Genomic DNA, 19,597 nt, shown 5'->3' on the forward strand with positions numbered 1-19,597 from the left:
TGGTAAAGGACTGCCATTACCAATTCCAGACGCTGCCGTTTGGACTCTCCACGGCACCAAGGGTATTTACCAAGGTTATGGCGGAAATGATGATACTCCTTCGAAGAAAGGGAGTTTTAATTATCCCGTACTTGGACGATCTCCTAATAAAGGCACGGTCCAAGGAACAGTTGTTGGTGGGAGTAGCACTATCTCAGGAAGTGCTGCGCCAGCACGGCTGGATTCTGAATATTCCAAAGTCACAGCTGGTACCGACGACACGTCTAATGTTCCTGGGGATGATTCTGGACACAGCCCAGAAAAAAGTGTTTCTCCCGGAGGAGAAAGCCAGGGAGTTGTCTTTTTTGAATTTTTCAGTGGGATCTGTTGGACAAGTGGTCCGGATCGCATCTTCAGATGCATCGCTTGATAACCCTGTCTCCAAGAACCAGGGTGTCTCTTCTATACAGGACTGGGTCCTGGTGACCACGAATGCCAGCCTGCGAGGCTGGGGGGCAGTCACAAAGGGAAGAAACTTCCAAGGACTATGGTCAAGTCAGGAGACTTCTCTTCACATAAATATTCTGGAGCTAAGGGCCATCTACAATGCCCTAAGTCAAGCAAAATCCCTGCTCCTACACCAGCCGGTGCTGATCCAGTCAGACAACATCACGGCAGTCGCCCATGTGAATCAACAGGGCGGCACAAGAAGCAGGATGGCAATGGCAGAAGCCACAAGAATTCTCCGATGGGCGGAAAATCATGTACTAGCACTGTCAGCAGTGTTCATTCCGGGTGTAGACAACTGGGAAGCAGACTTTCTCAGCAGGCACGACCTCCACCCGGGAGAGTGGGGACTTCATCCAGAAGTCTTCCAAATGATTGCAAATCAGTGGGGTCGTCCACAGGTGGACATGATGGCGTCCCGTCTAAACAAAAAACTAGAGAGGTATTGCGCCAGGTCAAGAGACCCTCAGGCGATAGCGGTGGACGCTCTGGTAACACCGTGGGTGTACCAGTCAGTTTATGTGTTCGCTCCTCTGCCGCTCATACCAAAGGTATTGAGAATAATAAGAAAGCGAGGAGTAAACACAATTCTCGTGGTTCCGGATTGGCCAAGAAGAGCGTGGTACCCAGAACTTCAAGAGATGATCTCAGAGGACCCGTGGCCTCTGCCACTCAGACAAGACCTGCTGCAGCAGGGGCCCTGTCTGTTTCAAGACTTACCGCGGCTGCGTTTGACGGCATGGCGGTTGAACGCCGGATCCTGAAAGAAAAGGGCATTCCGGAGGGTGTCATTCCTACGCTTATTAAAGCCAGGAAAGAAGTTACAGCAAATCATTATCACCGCATATGGCGGAAATATGTTGCATGGTGTGAGGCCGAAAAGGCCCCAACAGAGGAATTTCAACTAGGTCGATTTCTGCATTTCCTGCAAGCAGGAGTGAATATGGGCCTAAAACTGGGCTCCATTAAGGTACAGATCTAGGCTCTGTCGATTTTCTTTCAGAAAGAACTAGCTTCAGTACCTGAAGTTCAGACATTTGTAAAGGGAGTGCTGCATATTCAGCCCCCGTTTGTGCCTCCTGTGGCACCTTGGGATCTCAACGTGGTGTTGAGTTTCTTAAAATCACATTGGTTTGAACCACTAAAAACCGTGGATCTGAAATATCTCACGTGGAAGGTGGTTATGTTATTGGCCTTGGCTTCTGCCAGGCGAGTATCAGAATTGGCGGCTTTGTCTTGTAAAAGCCCTTATCTGATTTTCCATATGGATAGGACAGAATTGAGGACTCGTCCCCAGTTTCTACCTAAGGTGGTGTCAGCGGTTCACCTGAATCAGCCTATTGTGGTGCCTGCGGCTACTAGGGACTTGGAGGACTCCAAGTTGTTAGACGTGGTCAGGGCCCTGAAAATTTATGTTTCCAGAACGGCTGGAGTCAGAAAATCTGACTCGTTGTTTATCCTATATGCGCCCAACAAGCTGGGTGCTCCTGCTTCTAAGCAGACTATTGCTCGTTGGATTTGTAGTACAATTCAGCTTGCGCATTCTGTGGCAGGCCTGCCACAGCCAAAATCTGTCAATGCCCATTCCACAAGGAAGGTGGGCTCATCTTGGGTGGCTGCCCGAGGGGTCTCGGCTTTACAACTTTGCCGAGCTGCTACTTGGTCAGGGGCAAACACATTTGCAAAATTCTATAAATTTGATACCCTGGCTGAGGAGGACCTGGAGTTCTCTCATTCGGTGTTGCAGAGTCATCCGCACTCTCCCGCCCGTTTGGGAGCTTTGGTATAATCCCCATGGTCCTTACAGAGTTCCCAGCATCCACTAGGACGTCAGAGAAAATAAGAATTTACTCACCGGTAATTCTATTTCTCGTAGTCCGTAGTGGATGCTGGGCGCCCATCCCAAGTGCGGTTTATCTGCAATACTTGTAAATAGTTATTGTTAACTAAATCGGGTTATTGTTGAGCCATCTGTTGAGAGGCTCTGTTGTTTCATACTGTTAACTGGGTTTCATATCACGAGTTGTACGGTGTGATTGGTGTGGCTGGTATGAGTCTTACCCGGGATTCAAAATCCTTCCTTATTGTGTACGCTCGTCCGGGCACAGTATCCTAACTGAGGCTTGGAGGAGGGTCATAGTGGGAGGAGCCAGTGCACACCAGGTAGTCTAAGATCTTTCTAGAGTGCCCAGCCTCCTTCGGAGCCCGCTATTCCCCATGGTCCTTACGGAGTTCCCAGCATCCACTACGGACTACGAGAAATAGAATTACCGGTGAGTAAATTCTTATTATATTCAGTATGGCAGAGTTAATAAATTGCTGTGATCCATAAACCGCTGTAGAGATAGAATATGTCCAATGTGGACGTGATAAAACAAAGTACACTGGAAGAATTACGGTACGGATAGCCGCACTGGTTGTCAGAAGTTGCTGCTGGGAGCCACTATTCACGTTATCCCTGCTGTCCGGGACCCTTTGCTGGGTGTGAGGAGGTGATTCCTGAGTGTCCTCGGGGAATGTACCTGTGTGGCAGGAGCTGTATGTAGTGCAGCGATGAACTCCGGCCAATGAATGGCCGCACAAGATGTTAGATGACAGTTCAACCTTGCTTGGAGCCAAGTGCGGGCCGTATCCAGTGGTATTGTGGATCGGCTGCTTATCACTTCAATGCCCACTTTTCCAGCTGGTGCAGGGAGTCCTAGACGCGTTTCGACACTTCCTGTGACTTTCTCGATAGGTGATTCGGTCCCCATTAGATAGGGTCAGACTGCAGTCCCCATTAGATAGGGTCAGACCCTATGAGATAGGGTCAGACTGCAGTCCTCGTCAGATAGGGTCAGGCCGCAGTCCCCGTTAGATAAGGTCAGGCCACAGTCCCCGTTAGATAGATTCAGGCCGCAGTCCCCGTTAGATAGGGTCAGGCCGCAGTCCCCGTTAGATAGGGTCAGACCGCAGTCCACATTAGATAGGGTCAGACCGCAGTCCCCGTTAGATAGGGTCAGACCGCAGTCCCCGTCAGATAGAGTCAGACCGCAGTCCCCATTAGATAGGGTCAGACTGCAGTCCCCGTCAGATAGTCAGACCGAAGTCCTCATTAGCTAGGGTCAGGCCGCAGTCCCTGTTAGATAGGGTCAGACCGCAGTCCCCGTTAGATAGGGTCAGGCCGCAGTCTCTGTTAGATAGGATCAGACCGCAGTCCCCATTAGATAGGGTCAGGCCGCAGTCCCTGTTAGACAGGGTCAGACCGCAGTCCCCATTAGATAGGGTCAGGCCGCAGTCCCTGTTAGACAGGGTCAGACCGCAGTCCCCATTAGATAGGGTCAGAATGCAGTCCCCTTTCGGGAATAATGGGGCTTGCGGTATGAAGCACTAATTAGCCTTTTGCAGGAGACGTCCGTTATCTCCTACATTAGGCTGTTGTATGCAGAGATTGTAGTTTCCGCATGACTTTAAGAAAGTAAGGGCTTGATACATATGTCCTATCATATTTATTAATGATGGATATCGAATATTCCTCAGAATGACATTATACACAAGTTCAATAAGGGCGAGATGTATCAAGCCTTGGAGAGAAACTGCAGTAATTACAAACCCCCCCAAATCACACACAAACAAACAACAACGACCCGATTCTGTCATTTAATGACTGCGCTAGATAAATGAGTTAAAGGCTGATTAGTTGCTTTGGACAACATCTCCACTTTATCTCTCTCCAAGGCTTGATACATCTTCCCCCAAGAATGTTATAAAGCACTTTGTAATTCTTTGTAGTCTGCCTGGAATGTGCCACATATAATGAGAATAAAATCACCTGCTTGATAGAAATGCGTACCGGACAATTATTGCAAAATGTTGGCAGCTGGGCGCAGTACACACCTCTGAGGGTGGGTAAATGAGAGGTCGGACTTAGGCGTGCCCACATCTGCAACAAAAAAATGTCTACGTAGGACTACACTAAATGTATGTGAAAAGAAAGAAATTGGATTGTAGGGTGCACATTTTCCCTATATTCTTTTAAAATAGAACTTTTATTAATATATTTATTTAAAAGATATCACAAATACTCCACATTAATTGTTTCTGTTAGGATTCATATTAATTACTGATTAACCCACTATGAGCTTAAATAAAGCAAAGTATTCAAATAAATATAATAGAAAAATAAGGGAGGGTTCGTGACGTGATGAGAAAAAAAACAGTGTTAATAAATAAAAATGATGAGTAAAATGATTTCTTGTGTCCTGTCTTTATTCACAAATGTATATAAAAGATATTTTTAAAGCTGTTAATCATCTATATTTTTATTAATGAATAATAGATTCACTTGTATTGTACCAACATTATTTAAGTATGTGCACTCAGAATTAATGGTTACATTCAACAGACATTGGCCCTCATTCCGAGTTGTTCGCTCGCAAGCTGCTTTTAGCAGCTTTACACACGCTAAGCCGCCGCCTACTGGGAGTGAATCTTAGCTTCTTAAAATTGCGAACGAAAGATTTGCAATATTGCGAAAAGACAGCTCTGTGCAGTTTCTGAGTAGCTCGAGACTTACTCAGCATCTGCGATCAGTTCAGTGCTTGTCGTTCCTGGTTTGACGTCACAAACACACCCAGCGTTCGCCCAGACACTCCCCCGTTTCTTCAGCCACTCCCGCGTTTTTTTCCGGTAGCGTTTTTTCGCACACACCCATAAAACGGCCTGTTTCCGCCCAGTAACACCCACTTCCTGTCAATCACATTACGATCACCAGAACGATGAAAAAGCCGTGAGTAAAAATCCTAACTGCATAGCAAATTTACTTGGCGCAGTCGCAGTGCGAACATTGCGCATGTGCAGTAAGCGGAAAATCGCTGCGATGCGAAGATTTTTACCGAGCGAACAACTCATTCCGAGTTGTTCGCTCGCTAGCTGCCTTTAGCAGCATTGCACACGCTAGGCCGCCGCCCTCTGGGAGTGTATATTAGCTTAGCAGAATAGCGAACGGAAGATTAGCAGAACTGCTACTAAATAATACCTTGCAGTTTCTGAGTAGCTACAGACCTACTCCTAGATTGCGATCACCTCAGTCCGTTTCGTTCCTGGTTTGACGTCACAAACACACCCTGCGTTGGGCCAGCCACTCCTGCATTTTTACCTGGCACGCCTGCGTTTTTTAGCACACTCCCTGAAAATGGGCAGTTTCAGCACAGAAACACCCACTTCACTACGATCACTCGAGCGATGAAAAAATGTCACTCGAGCTTGTGCAAATCTCCAAAGTTTTGTGTTAAATTACTGAACGCATGCGCGCTGCGTACCATGCCCATGCGCATTTTCCACCTAATCGCTCCGTTGCAAAAAACAGCAACGAGCGAACAACTCGGAATGATCACCCATGAAATGCTTCTAATGAGTAGGGTCCCTGTCTTACATCTGCACTGTAGTTATTCCACTATATAGTGATTTCTAGACGAGGCACAAGTTGGTATCACAGTCAGCTTTATATCAATACATATTAGGATATTTAATACATGTTAAGGCAGGTCACAATACATCCACCGATGCGCATTTCGCTTAGTATAAGCTTTTTCAAGGCTATAATGAGCGGCACCCGCCATTCTGTGATGCCTAGGAGAGCGGTGTCTGGAGCGGACATGGGGCAGTATTACCTGGCGCTCTCAGGCTCAGCATATGGGGAGGCTCATGTATTGGTGGGATCTGGATCTCTGGATCCGGTTACCAGGGACAGATAGTACCCCCATCCCCGGGCTGATCTCTCCTAAGTCATCATAGCCGGCTCAGGCTTCCTCAGTCAGGGGCAGTGTATAGAGTATATACAGATGTGTCCTCTGCTTTGTTGCTGCAGTGTACACAGCGATACTCCCACCTCCTGATATTATGGATTATGAATGGGAGAGCCATGGATGGGAAAGCTCACAGCCTCTAGCAGCGTAGCTGTAACGTTATACGAGGACACATCTGTAGGAGCCACGCTGCCTTATTCCCCTTACTACCTATATTACCAGCACTGCCCATAGTAAGGACACTGCTCTATAAATGTATGACATAAGGGACTGATATGTGTGACCTGGCTGCAAGTTACAGGCATTTATTCACCCAATCTCATTCTTTCTTATATAGGTATTAACTTTATGGTACAGCTCAAAGGACCTGTAATACTGATGGCCATTCTAATACTAATAGTATTAACTTTGCTGATTGGGTAAGTCAGTAACATCACCTACAAAGCACGTTACCTTTATATACCGAGATAGTAATAATACTATTAGAGCCCATCTGCAGGGAGCAGATATACAGTCTCCCATCCCTAGGGGGCAGTATACTGTTCAGGGCAGTAATAGAGGGTGGTCTGTATTAGGGAAGAGACACTACACTCAGCATCACCTCTCATTCTATGTATTAAAGGGATGTGCGGTGAGGAAAATGGCTCAGGAGGCACTGGCTAGTACCAGAGCCAGATTTATACACAAGTTATGAGCCAAAGGGTGCATGTGGGCATTATACACAGGTGCAGCAGTATATACATGTGGGCATTATACACAGGTGCAGCAGTATATGCATGTGGGCATTATACACAGGTGTAGCAGTATATCCATGTGGGCATTATACACAGGTGCAGCAGTATATCCATGTGGGCATTATACACAGGTGCAGCAGTATATAAATGTGCGCATTATACACAGGTGCAGCAGTATATGCATGTGGGCATTATACACAGGTGCAGCAGTATATGCATGTGGGCATTATACACAGGTGCAGCAGTATATCCATGTGGGCATTATACACAGGTGCAGCAGTATATAAATGTGCGCATTATACACAGGTGCAGCAGTATATGCATGTGGGCATTATACACAGGTGCAGCAGTATATACATGTGGGCATTATGCACAGGTGCAGCAGTATATACATGTGGGTATTATGCACAGGTTCAGCAGTATATACATGTGGGCATTATGCACAGGTGCAGCAGTATATAAATGTGAGCATTATGCACAGGTGCAGCAGTATATACATGTGAGCATTATACACAGGTGCAGCAGTATATACATGTGGGCATTATACACAGGTGCAGCAGTATATAAATGTGCACATTATACACAGGTGCAGCAGTATATGCATGTGGGCATTATACACAGGTGCAGCAGTATATACATGTGGGCATTATGCACAGGTGCAGCAGTATATACATGTGGGCATTATGCACAGGTTCAGCAGTATATACATGTGGGCATTATGCACAGGTGCAGCAGTATATACATGTGGGCATTATGCACAGGTTCAGCAGTATATACATGTGAGCATTATGCACAGGTGCAGCAGTATATAAATGTGAGCATTATACACAGGTGCAGTAGTATATACATGTGAGCAGTGATGGTCAGGTACATGCGGTGGGGTAAATTGCTGGGGAGAAACTGGCTAGTCAGATTTACACATATGAGCCCAAGGGTACATGTGGGCATTATACACAGGTGCAACAGTATATACCTGCGTGCATTATACACAGGTGCAGCAGTATATACTGTACATGTGGGCATTATACACAGGTGCAGCAGTATATACATGTGGGAATTATACACAGGTGCAGCAGTATATACATCTGGGCCTTATACACAGGTGCAACAGTATATACATGTGGGCATTATACACAGGTGCAGCAGTATATACATCTGGGCCTTATACACAGGTGCAACAGTATATACATGTGGGCATTATACACAGGTGCAGCAGTATAAACGTGGGCATTATAAACAGGTGCAGCAGTATATACATGTGGGCATTATACACAGGTGCAGCAGTATATTCATGTGGGCATTATACACAGGTGCAGCAGTATATACTGCTGGAAATTTGGTGAGTTTTAAATTAATAAGACATGTGTGGAAAAGATAGGCTCGGTAACAACTGTACCCCAACCTCCCAACAGCCTCTGGGACACTGGCCCGTGGGTGGGACAGGATGACAATCCCCTATAAGCTGGACTGTCCCTCTAAAATCAGGATGGTTGGGATGTATGGTTATGCCCTATAAGCCATAAGTGCAGACGTGCTTGAAATAAAATGGCTCTGCATCTACTGTACTTGCGTACACTTAGTACATGCCCGTGTTTCTGTTACTGAGCACAGGGCTACTTGCATGCATTTGCCCCCCAGGCTAAAAGTTGCCAGCCAGCCTCTGCAGACAATGCACCCGAGAGCAATCCGCTGCCGAGGCTCCTGTAAAGGTCGGCACAACTGGAGGCGTGGTTCTGGAACACCTAAAACAGAGCATAGATACACCGGAACAAAACATAATGTAGCAATTGTATAAACCACTTGTTGGAGGACATTTTGAAATTACCCTACACGTTCGGGCACCTGTGCAAAACGGGACAAAAGGAGAACTAGAGACGATTTAGGGAAAAGGGATCATTTTTAATAATAGGAATGGAGGGGTTTGAGCTTGCCACCTTGAAAGTGGCCTCCAGTCTTTAAATGATTAATGCGCAGTAAAACACTGGGCGCATTAGGGCGTTCTCAGTAAATGTCAGAGTACGCTGCCTCGGTGGTGGCTCTTGATATAACCTCACTCTGACGTCCAGTCCCAGGACGAAAGTGGGACTGATGAGAGGACAAGCCTCGGGAATAAGGCCGTTCTGTGCTTTTCTTTTCCTGGGTTTCAGGCTCCTCCTCATCGTCTGAAAAAACTGGAATGAGGTTGTGATAATAATAATTTCGCAGAGGTTCTCCTATTATCCCAATCCTGTTTGGAAAGAGCAGAGACCAGCGAGTGAGCAGGACGGATTCTGACTTGTCATGTTTTATACTGGCTGGCAAATGCACAAACCACTCCAGATATATGACCTGCATTGCATATCCGAACATGCTTTATAGCCCAAGTAGTAAGCAGTGTTCTACTGTATCTTCCTATCCTGGGATTGTGAATACGTGTCCTTGGTGTGCCAATTACTTACATGGGCAGCACACTGTCCTATGCCAGTCAGAGCTTCTGACCTAGAGCCAGGGTAGGTATCCCATACATACAGGCAGCACATATGACTGCAGGGCATCAATCTCACACAGATACTTCATGCAGGTTACAGGGCAACGCCCTAATACACTACATACACCCTGCCAGTCCCAGCTGTCACCTGAGAAATAATTTATTACCTTATTATGCAATCTGCCTCATCACTTAGCATTCAACATTTGCACATAATCCAGCACATGGCTACCCAGTAAAGGGTTAACATCCTGCATTTCAGCAGTTGAAGGGTTAACATATTGAAGATTCTTTAGTAAAGTCTTGGAAACCAGTATAGAGCATGAAGAACATGTCTTTTGTTACTACATTTTTAGCTCTAATATATATAGTAGGTACAGTGGATATATATCAGGGCAGGTTATAGACCACATAGTCCCACTCCCTCACAGACCACAATGCCGCCATACAACACTCCCTACTTAAGTCGCACTGCCTCCACACAGCACCCCCCCCCCTCCAACACACACACACACAGATCACACTGCATCAGACAGCCTACCCCAAAACACACAGAACACACTGTGTTCACACAGCCCCCTCAGATCGTACTGCATCCACACAGTCCTCCCCCCTCAGATCACACTGCATCCACACAGCCCCTCTCCTCCTCCCTCAGATCACACTGCCTCCACACAGCCCCTCTACTCCTCCCACAGATCACACTGCCTCCACACAGCCCCTCTCCTCCTCCCTCAGATCACACTGCCTCCACACAGCCCCTCTCCCCGCTCAGATCACACTGCCTCCACACAGCCCCTCTCCTCCTCCCTCAGATCACACTGCATCCACACAGCCCCTCTCCTCCTCCCTCAGATCACACTGCCTCCACACAGCCCCTCTCCTCCTCCATCAGATCACACTGCCTCCACACAGCCCCTCTCCTCCTCCCTCAGATCACACTGCCTCCACACAGCCCCTCTCCTCCTCCCTCAGATCACACTGCATCCACACAGCCCCTCTCCCCGCTCAGATCACACTGCCTCCACACAGCCCCTCTCCTCCTCCCTCAGATCACACTGCCTCCACACAGCCCCTCTCCTCCTCCATCAGATCACACTGCCTCCACACAGCCCCTCTCCTCCTCCCTCAGATCACACTGCATCCACACAGCCCCTCTCCTCCTCCCTCAGATCACACTGCCTCCACACAGCCCCTCTCCTCCTCCATCAGATCACACTGCCTCCACACAGCCCCTCTCCTCCTCCCTCAGATCACACTGCATCCACACAGCCCCTCTCCTCCTCCCTCAGATCACACTGCCTCCACACAGCCCCTCTCCTCCTCCATCAGATCACACTGCCTCCACACAGCCCCTCTCCCCGCTCAGATCACACTGCCTCCACACAGCTCTCCCCCCTCAGATCACACTGCCTCCACACAGCCCCTCTCCTCCTCCCTCTGATCACACTGCCTCCACACAGCCCCTCTCCTCCTCCCTCAGATCACACTGCCTCCACACAGCCCCTCTCCTCCTCCCTCAGATCACACTGCCTCCACACAGCCCCGCTCCTCCTCCCTCAGATCACACTGCCTCCACACAGCCCCTCTCCTCCTCCCTCAGATAACACTGTCTCCACACAGCCCCTCCCCCACTCAGATCACACTGCCTCCACACAGCCCCTCTCCTCCTCCCTCAGATCACACTGCATCCACACAGCCCCTCTCCTCCTCCCTCAGATCACACTGCCTCCACACAGCCCCTCTCCTCCTCCCTCAGATAACACTGTCTCCACACAGCCCCTCCCCCACTCATATCACACTGCCTCCACACAGCCCCTCTCCTCCTCCCTCAGATCACACTGCCTCCACACAGCCCCTCTCCTCCTCCCTCAGATCACACTGCCTCCACACAGCCCCTCTCCTCCTCCCTCAGATCACACTGCCTCCACACAGCCCCTCTCCTCCTCTCTCAGATAACAGTCTCCACACAGCCCCTCCCCCACTCAGATCACACTGCCTCCACACAGCCCCTCTCCTCCCTCAGATCACACTGCCTCCACACAGCCCCTCTCCTCCTCCCTTAGATCACACTGCCTCCACACAGCCCCTCTCCTCCTCCCTCAGATCACACTGCCTCCACACAGCCCCTCTCCTCCTCCCTCAGATCACACTGCCTCCACAGCCCCTCTCCTCCTCCCTCAGATAACTGTCTCCACACAGCCCCTCCCCCACTCAGATCACACTGCCTCCACACAGCCCCTCTCCTCCCTCAGATCACACTGCCTCCACACAGCCCCTCTCCTCCTCCCTCAGATCACACTGCCTCCACACAGCCCCTCTCCTCCTCCCTCAGATAACAGTCTCCACACAGCCCCTCCCCCACTCAGATCACACTGCCTCCACACAGCCCCTCTCCTCCCTCAGATCACACAGCCTCCACACAGCCCCTCTCCTCCTCCCTCAGATCACACTGCCTCCACACAGCCCCTCTCCTCCTCCCTCAGATCACACTGCCTCCACACAGCCCCTCTCCTCCTCCCTCAGATCACACTGCCTCCACACAGCCCCTCCTGGCTGCTTAAGATTAACAGAATAAGAGGGAGAGGGAATAGCAGAAGAGGAGCAGTCTCAGAGACGATAGGGCCTTCTTTAAGGTGGACCCCTGGGCCCTGAATGCCTGTCTTCCAACTATACTTAACTTGTCATGCTTGTAAGAGTAGCAGATTCTGCTTTTTAACCTAAACACAGATGTAGACGGGACAAGAAATAGACACAAGATCAGTTATTCAGGTGCTTGGAGTGGCTGCAAAAGAGTAGCTACCGTACCCAGTTAGTATCTCAGCAGGAAACATCTGCATCCAACTGGTAGGACCTTTGGGCTCAGAGCAGCCTTCCGGATGAAGAGTATGTCTCTGATACAGGTACTGAGATCTCTCGTTGGGTCTTGGCATCACAGACGTGAGCAGCGGGGAGCGCTGGGTAAAGAAGCTCTTGATTGAAGGTCGTTTGGGTGTAACCATCCTGTTTCACCAAATATCTCATTGTTACTAGATGTAGAATATAAATACTAAGAACTCTCTATTTAACCCTATCTACTGTAGTACACCAACATGGCCCAACGCACATATCATGCAGATAAAGACCTTCTTCAGGATACATCACTTCCTCCACAAACAGTTACTTCTGCCAACACACTCAGACTCACAGTACAATGGATGCTAAATGTCACTGATCGTTGTTCTGATCTCAAATAATGTTAACAATACATACATGTATCCATTTAAGCTCAACAGGCAAAATTATACAGCTTATTGTGACCTGAGAACTCGAACTTCGAATTTCTATTAGAAATTGAGCTGGCTTATATATTATATTTGGCTGGTTCAAGGTTCCTCAGTCTTCAGTGCTGTACAAGATGTGTGTACGGCAAATTTTGGTTAATGAATATATATATATATATATATATATAGATAAACAATGGTGGTGGCACTCAGCGACGAATAATCAGACGACAACCAACCTGGTTAACAGTCAACGTTTCGGGGACTGCTCCCCTTTATCAAGACACAACCAGCACCTCTGAAAAGAACATACATAAATACTTACAAAACACTTACCAAACACCAATCACGCCATTGTCAGCGCTCCCGGACGCCCGACGATGACGTCATGCGCGCGTCAGCGTGCACGTGGTCTCCGTCAGCCGTGCGTGTCGCGCGGTCACGCAGTGTGGTGTGCATTGGTTACCTAGCAACCACCGCCTGGCGCCGTGATTGGTTCTCGTTACACCACTATCAGACTGGCGTCAAAGACGTCTGACGCTGGATAGTCACGTGCAGAAGGAGATTCCGGGTTACCCTCGGCGATAGGTTGCCTAGCAACCCACTGGCACTGCGGACATGGCAATTAATAATAATCAACATAAGTGAAAGAAAACCCAAAGCAAACAAAAACATAAAACGAGTGATACACTGAAACAAATAAAGCAATTAATGAAACTACAAAAACACTGATTAAATAAATATATGAAGCACACGGCTGCAAGTAAATCTTGATATTACGCTAGCTGTTAGAGCATATAGTCAAACTGTATGGAAAAACATTATTTAAAGGTTAAATAATAAATTGAATAGAAAACACAATCCTAACTATAATATGAAGTGTCCGTAATGTCTGGACAGAGAAAGGTGTACTGAGTCTGTCCAGGTGATATGGAAAACCTCAATGAGGCACCTAGAACAACAAAAGATTACAGATTTATAGAAAACAATTGAAGCTAAGAGCTTCATTCAATCCGTTCGGCTGAACTGTTTGAAGTTTATGGATCCACCATGTCTCTTTTTGGAGTAGAATTTTTCCTCTGTCTCCTCCTCTCCTGTTGGCAGGTACATGGTCGATCATCCTGTAACGAATAGTGGCCAGTGAATGACCAAAGTTCTTGAAATGTCTGGCCACTGGTAAGTCGCTACCCTTACCCTCCCAAGCTGCACGGATGCTGGATCTATGTAGGGCTATTCGCTCTTTGAACTGGCGAATGCTTTTGCCTACATATAATTGGCCGCATGGGCATTTAATGTAGTAAACGATGAACTTGCTGGTGCAGGTCAGTGCGTGTCTAATCTTAAAGGTTTTACCCGACCTGGGATGTTGAAATTCATCACCTATCTCTAGACAACTGCATGTAGTGCATCCTGTGCACCTGTAGTTTCCAGGTTTACGAGTGAGGAAATGGGATGGTTTTGCTGGACCCATTTCCGATATATCGTTATGTACTACGATGTCCTTGATATTTCTGCCCCTTCTGTATGCGGCCATTAATGAAGTGTCCTTTAGGACTCGTAAGTCCTTATCTCTAGAAATGATCGGCCAAATGTTTTTAGCTTTTTTGACCAGATATTGGCTTGCAGTGGTGAAGTCCTGCGTCCAAATCATCCTTTCCTTAGTGGACTTTGTCCCTTTATGTGTTAATGCAATCTGTCGAGACGTCGACAATGCTTTAGCTCTAGCTTTCTGTAGAGCTTCCGCAGAGTATCCGCGTGCTTGGAATTTCAAGGACATATTGTGGATCTGTAGACGGGCATCGTCTTCATTACTACAGATCCGTATAATTCTAAGAAACTGCGAATACGGTAAACTCCACTTTAAGGATTCCGGATGATGGCTATTTGCTCTAAGTATTGTGTTGCGGTCAGTCGGTTTGAAATAAATGCTGGTATTGATGTTGTTGTCTTGATCCACAGAAATGGCCACGTCGAGGTAATGAATACTTTCAAAGCTACATTCGTACGTAAATTTGATGGCTGGATCCTTTGCATTCACTTCTTCCATCATGCTGATGAATTCCTGTTGAGTACCAGACCAAATCAGTATGATATCGTCGATATACCGACGAAACAGTGTGATTTTACTGGTAGTGTCACTGGTATTGAAGAACAGATCTTGTTCTAACTCGCTCATAAACACGTTCGCGAAACTGGGAGCCACGCAGGACCCCATGGCACATCCAGTTCGCTGACGGTAAATTTTTTTGTCGAAGAGGAAATAATTTCTCTTAAGGGTAAGACCCAAAAGAGTCAAAAACAATTTGGCATCTGGGCCCTTATATTCCGAGTGATTTGTGAGGAAGGTTTCCATGATCTGTAGGCCTCGATGGTGTGGGATACTGGTGTATAAGTTGACAACATCAATAGTGCAAAGCAGCTGTTTCGATGGTAAAGGAGACAGAGCTTGTAGTGTCAGAATCAGTGAAGTAGTATCTTTTAAACATAGTGATAATCCTTGAATCAGCGGTTGAAGGTAATAATCCAGATATTGGGCTAGATTATAGTATAGGGAGTCCCTTGCTGCTATGATGGGACGACCAGGCGGGTTTTCAGCATCCTTGTGAAGTTTGGGTATGGTATAGAATACCGGAACAGCAGGCCATTCTGTGCTGAGAGCTTCTTTGGTATACGTGGTAATATATTTATCCAACACAGCTTGTTGTAATACAGCGTCCAATTCAGCCTTGTAGGACTTGGTGGGATCTTCTTGTAATAGTTCGTATACCTCCGGATTGTCCAATTGTCGATATGCTTCTGTTTTGTATGCACTGAGGTCTTGGATTACCACTCCACCACCCTTATCCGCTGGCCTTATGGTGATATCTGAGTAACTTCCAAGATTTTTTAAGGCTACGCGTTCCTTAAGGGAGAGGTTGTGTATACCTTTGAAAGCGTTAGGAGTGCATTCGTTAATGTAGGATTCCATACAGTTAGTAAATGACTTGATACTTTTGTTGTATGAAACTGGAACAAAAGTTGATTTCTTGGTCACTGGGACCGTATCCAAAGTGTCCTGATTATCAGTGAAGTGTTCCTTCAATTTAATACGTCGATTCAACTTAAATAAGTCAATCTTGTTGGTGAAGACGTCTGGCTTATTGGTGGGTACGAACGACAAACCCCTATTGAGGACAGAAATTTCGTCTGCAGTAAGCGTGCGGGAGGAAAGATTGAAAACTACGTTTTCTTTGGTGCCTGCTTTGCTGGCTTCCCTTTTGTTTTGGCCCCCGCGGCGGGTTTGGGCTCTTTTGTAACCTCGTTTTTTGACCGAGTGTTCACACCCGTAGCTCGAGTTTTCTGTGTGGAAGTGGAAGCCCCTTCGGTATCACTTGAGGATAATGCCGTGCTTGTTTGGTCTGACTCCAATTGAGAACGCTTGAACTTTCTCTGGAATCTAGAATTTCTTTGATTACCCGGACCTTTATTGTGAACCCAGTTATAGACTTGGTTTAAATCATAGTCTCTATTGACTGTCACCCTCTTGGATTTCTTAAAGTTGATAAGGTCCACTTGATATTTATCTATCTGGGCTGTTAGTTTCTCCAACCAATCTGGCGGTGATTCAGATTGTATTTTGACCAAATGAAGATTTTCAAAAGCAACAATTTTTTCTTTGGTAATATCCAGTTCCCTTCTAGACTCGGCAATCACTAATAAGATGAGGTCAAATGAGCACCTATTTAGAACTGCAGCCCACTTTCTGCAAAAATCAGGATTATGTCGACCTATTGTCGGCATATTCCTGATCCTGAAACCTCTTGGTATGCGTTTGTCCCTAAAGTAGTCCGATAGGGTTACCCCATGTAGCAGAAAATCAACCTCACGTTTTTTCAATTTGGTGAGCTGTGATATGAGATGTTCCACAGATTCATCACTTATAGCAGCTATCAAGTTAGGTGCAAATAGTATTGCTTCTGCTTCAGTATCAGTGTGTGTGAGGGTTTCCCCTTCAGGTAGAATAGGAGTAAAAAATCCAGGTGTTTCAGTGTGTTCAGACATGACAAATCCCCACCACTCCTATGTACAGTGCAGGTTCCTCCTCTTATGTGTCACATCCAATAGGAAGGAATAAATGAACGGCAGGTGCCCTGACTAGTAGCACAAAAGTGTTACTGTATAGAACAAACAAAACATGTCCGGCACTCACGCTTATCAGTGTAGGTAAAAGACTGGTGCACAACCTCTCCGTGGAGCATATGGATAAACAATGGTGGTGGCACTCAGCGACGAATAATCAGACGACAACCAACCTGGTTAACAGTCAACGTTTCGGGGACTGCTCCCCTTTATCAAGACACAACCAGCACCTCTGAAAAGAACATACATAAATACTTACAAAACACTTACCAAACACCAATCACGCCATTGTCAGCGCTCCCGGACGCCCGACGATGACGTCATGCGCGCGTCAGCGTGCACGTGGTCTCCGTCAGCCGTGCGTGTCGCGCGGTCACGCAGTGTGGTGTGCATTGGTTACCTAGCAACCACCGCCTGGCGCCGTGATTGGTTCTCGTTACACCACTATCAGACTGGCGTCAAAGACGTCTGACGCTGGATAGTCACGTGCAGAAGGAGATTCCGGGTTACCCTCGGCGATAGGTTGCCTAGCAACCCACTGGCACTGCGGACATGGCAATTAATAATAATCAACATAAGTGAAAGAAAACCCAAAGCAAACAAAAACATAAAACGAGTGATACACTGAAACAAATAAAGCAATTAATGAAACTACAAAAACACTGATTAAATAAATATATGAAGCACACGGCTGCAAGTAAATCTTGATATTACGCTAGCTGTTAGAGCATATAGTCAAACTGTATGGAAAAACATTATTTAAAGGTTAAATAATAAATTGAATAGAAAACACAATCCTAACTATAATATGAAGTGTCCGTAATGTCTGGACAGAGAAAGGTGTACTGAGTCTGTCCAGGTGATATGGAAAACCTCAATGAGGCACCTAGAACAACAAAAGATTACAGATTTATAGAAAACAATTGAAGCTAAGAGCTTCATTCAATCCGTTCGGCTGAACTGTTTGAAGTTTATGGATCCACCATGTCTCTTTTTGGAGTAGAATTTTTCCTCTGTCTCCTCCTCTCCTGTTGGCAGGTACATGGTCGATCATCCTGTAACGAATAGTGGCCAGTGAATGACCAAAGTTCTTGAAATGTCTGGCCACTGGTAAGTCGCTACCCTTACCCTCCCAAGCTGCACGGATGCTGGATCTATGTAGGGCTATTCGCTCTTTGAACTGGCGAATGCTTTTGCCTACATATAATTGGCCGCATGGGCATTTAATGTAGTAAACGATGAACTTGCTGGTGCAGGTCAGTGCGTGTCTAATCTTAAAGGTTTTACCCGACCTGGGATGTTGAAATTCATCACCTATCTCTAGACAACTGCATGTAGTGCATCCTGTGCACCTGTAGTTTCCAGGTTTACGAGTGAGGAAATGGGATGGTTTTGCTGGACCCATTTCCGATATATCGTTATGTACTACGATGTCCTTGATATTTCTGCCCCTTCTGTATGCGGCCATTAATGAAGTGTCCTTTAGGACTCGTAAGTCCTTATCTCTAGAAATGATCGGCCAAATGTTTTTAGCTTTTTTGACCAGATATTGGCTTGCAGTGGTGAAGTCCTGCGTCCAAATCATCCTTTCCTTAGTGGACTTTGTCCCTTTATGTGTTAATGCAATCTGTCGAGACGTCGACAATGCTTTAGCTCTAGCTTTCTGTAGAGCTTCCGCAGAGTATCCGCGTGCTTGGAATTTCAAGGACATATTGTGGATCTGTAGACGGGCATCGTCTTCATTACTACAGATCCGTATAATTCTAAGAAACTGCGAATACGGTAAACTCCACTTTAAGGATTCCGGATGATGGCTATTTGCTCTAAGTATTGTGTTGCGGTCAGTCGGTTTGAAATAAATGCTGGTATTGATGTTGTTGTCTTGATCCACAGAAATGGCCACGTCGAGGTAATGAATACTTTCAAAGCTACATTCGTACGTAAATTTGATGGCTGGATCCTTTGCATTCACTTCTTCCATCATGCTGATGAATTCCTGTTGAGTACCAGACCAAATCAGTATGATATCGTCGATATACCGACGAAACAGTGTGATTTTACTGGTAGTGTCACTGGTATTGAAGAACAGATCTTGTTCTAACTCGCTCATAAACACGTTCGCGAAACTGGGAGCCACGCAGGACCCCATGGCACATCCAGTTCGCTGACGGTAAATTTTTTTGTCGAAGAGGAAATAATTTCTCTTAAGGGTAAGACCCAAAAGAGTCAAAAACAATTTGACATCTGGGCCCTTATATTCCGAGTGATTTGTGAGGAAGGTTTCCATGATCTGTAGGCCTCGATGGTGTGGGATACTGGTGTATAAGTTGACAACATCAATAGTGCAAAGCAGCTGTTTCGATGGTAAAGGAGACAGAGCTTGTAGTGTCAGAATCAGTGAAGTAGTATCTTTTAAACATAGTGATAATCCTTGAATCAGCGGTTGAAGGTAATAATCCAGATATTGGGCTAGATTATAGTATAGGGATATATATATATATATATATATATCCCCATTACTTTACTATGGAAGAAACATATGTTAATCATCCCTCTTTTATCAGAATTTGGGATACTTGAAATGGCGCAGAATACAAAATTAAAGGTGTGACATTTGTTCTCCCAAAAACTGTGGGTGTGGATCATCAGATCTACAAGCAAAAAGTCTACTTTCAATAGGTCGACCCCACAAGGTCAACACGGAAATGGTCGACAGGGTCATTAGGTCGATATGAAAAAAAG

General features: G+C 46.4%; 1 protein-coding gene across 5 annotated transcripts in view; it reads right to left on the reverse strand.

The window, feature by feature from the left end:
• Positions 1–8,884: 8,884 nt before the first annotated feature.
• PPP1R36 (protein phosphatase 1 regulatory subunit 36) overlaps positions 8,885–19,597 on the reverse strand; it is a 40,668-nt gene continuing 29,955 nt past the window's right edge. For 4 of the 5 annotated variants that reach the window (XM_063947217.1, XM_063947221.1, XM_063947218.1 and 1 more), the window contains 2 exons: positions 12,282–12,476; positions 8,885–9,233 (listed from right to left, as the gene is read on the reverse strand). In XM_063947217.1, the coding sequence (XP_063803287.1) occupies positions 9,008–9,233; positions 12,282–12,476 (421 nt within the window). In that variant the 3' untranslated portion in view covers positions 8,885–9,007. The remainder of the gene's footprint in view (positions 9,234–12,281; positions 12,477–19,597) is intronic. The other variant, XM_063947219.1, reaches the window with a different exon arrangement.

This window comes from Pseudophryne corroboree, chromosome 12 (assembly GCF_028390025.1).
Source record: "Pseudophryne corroboree isolate aPseCor3 chromosome 12, aPseCor3.hap2, whole genome shotgun sequence".
Taxonomy (NCBI): domain Eukaryota; kingdom Metazoa; phylum Chordata; class Amphibia; order Anura; family Myobatrachidae; genus Pseudophryne; species Pseudophryne corroboree.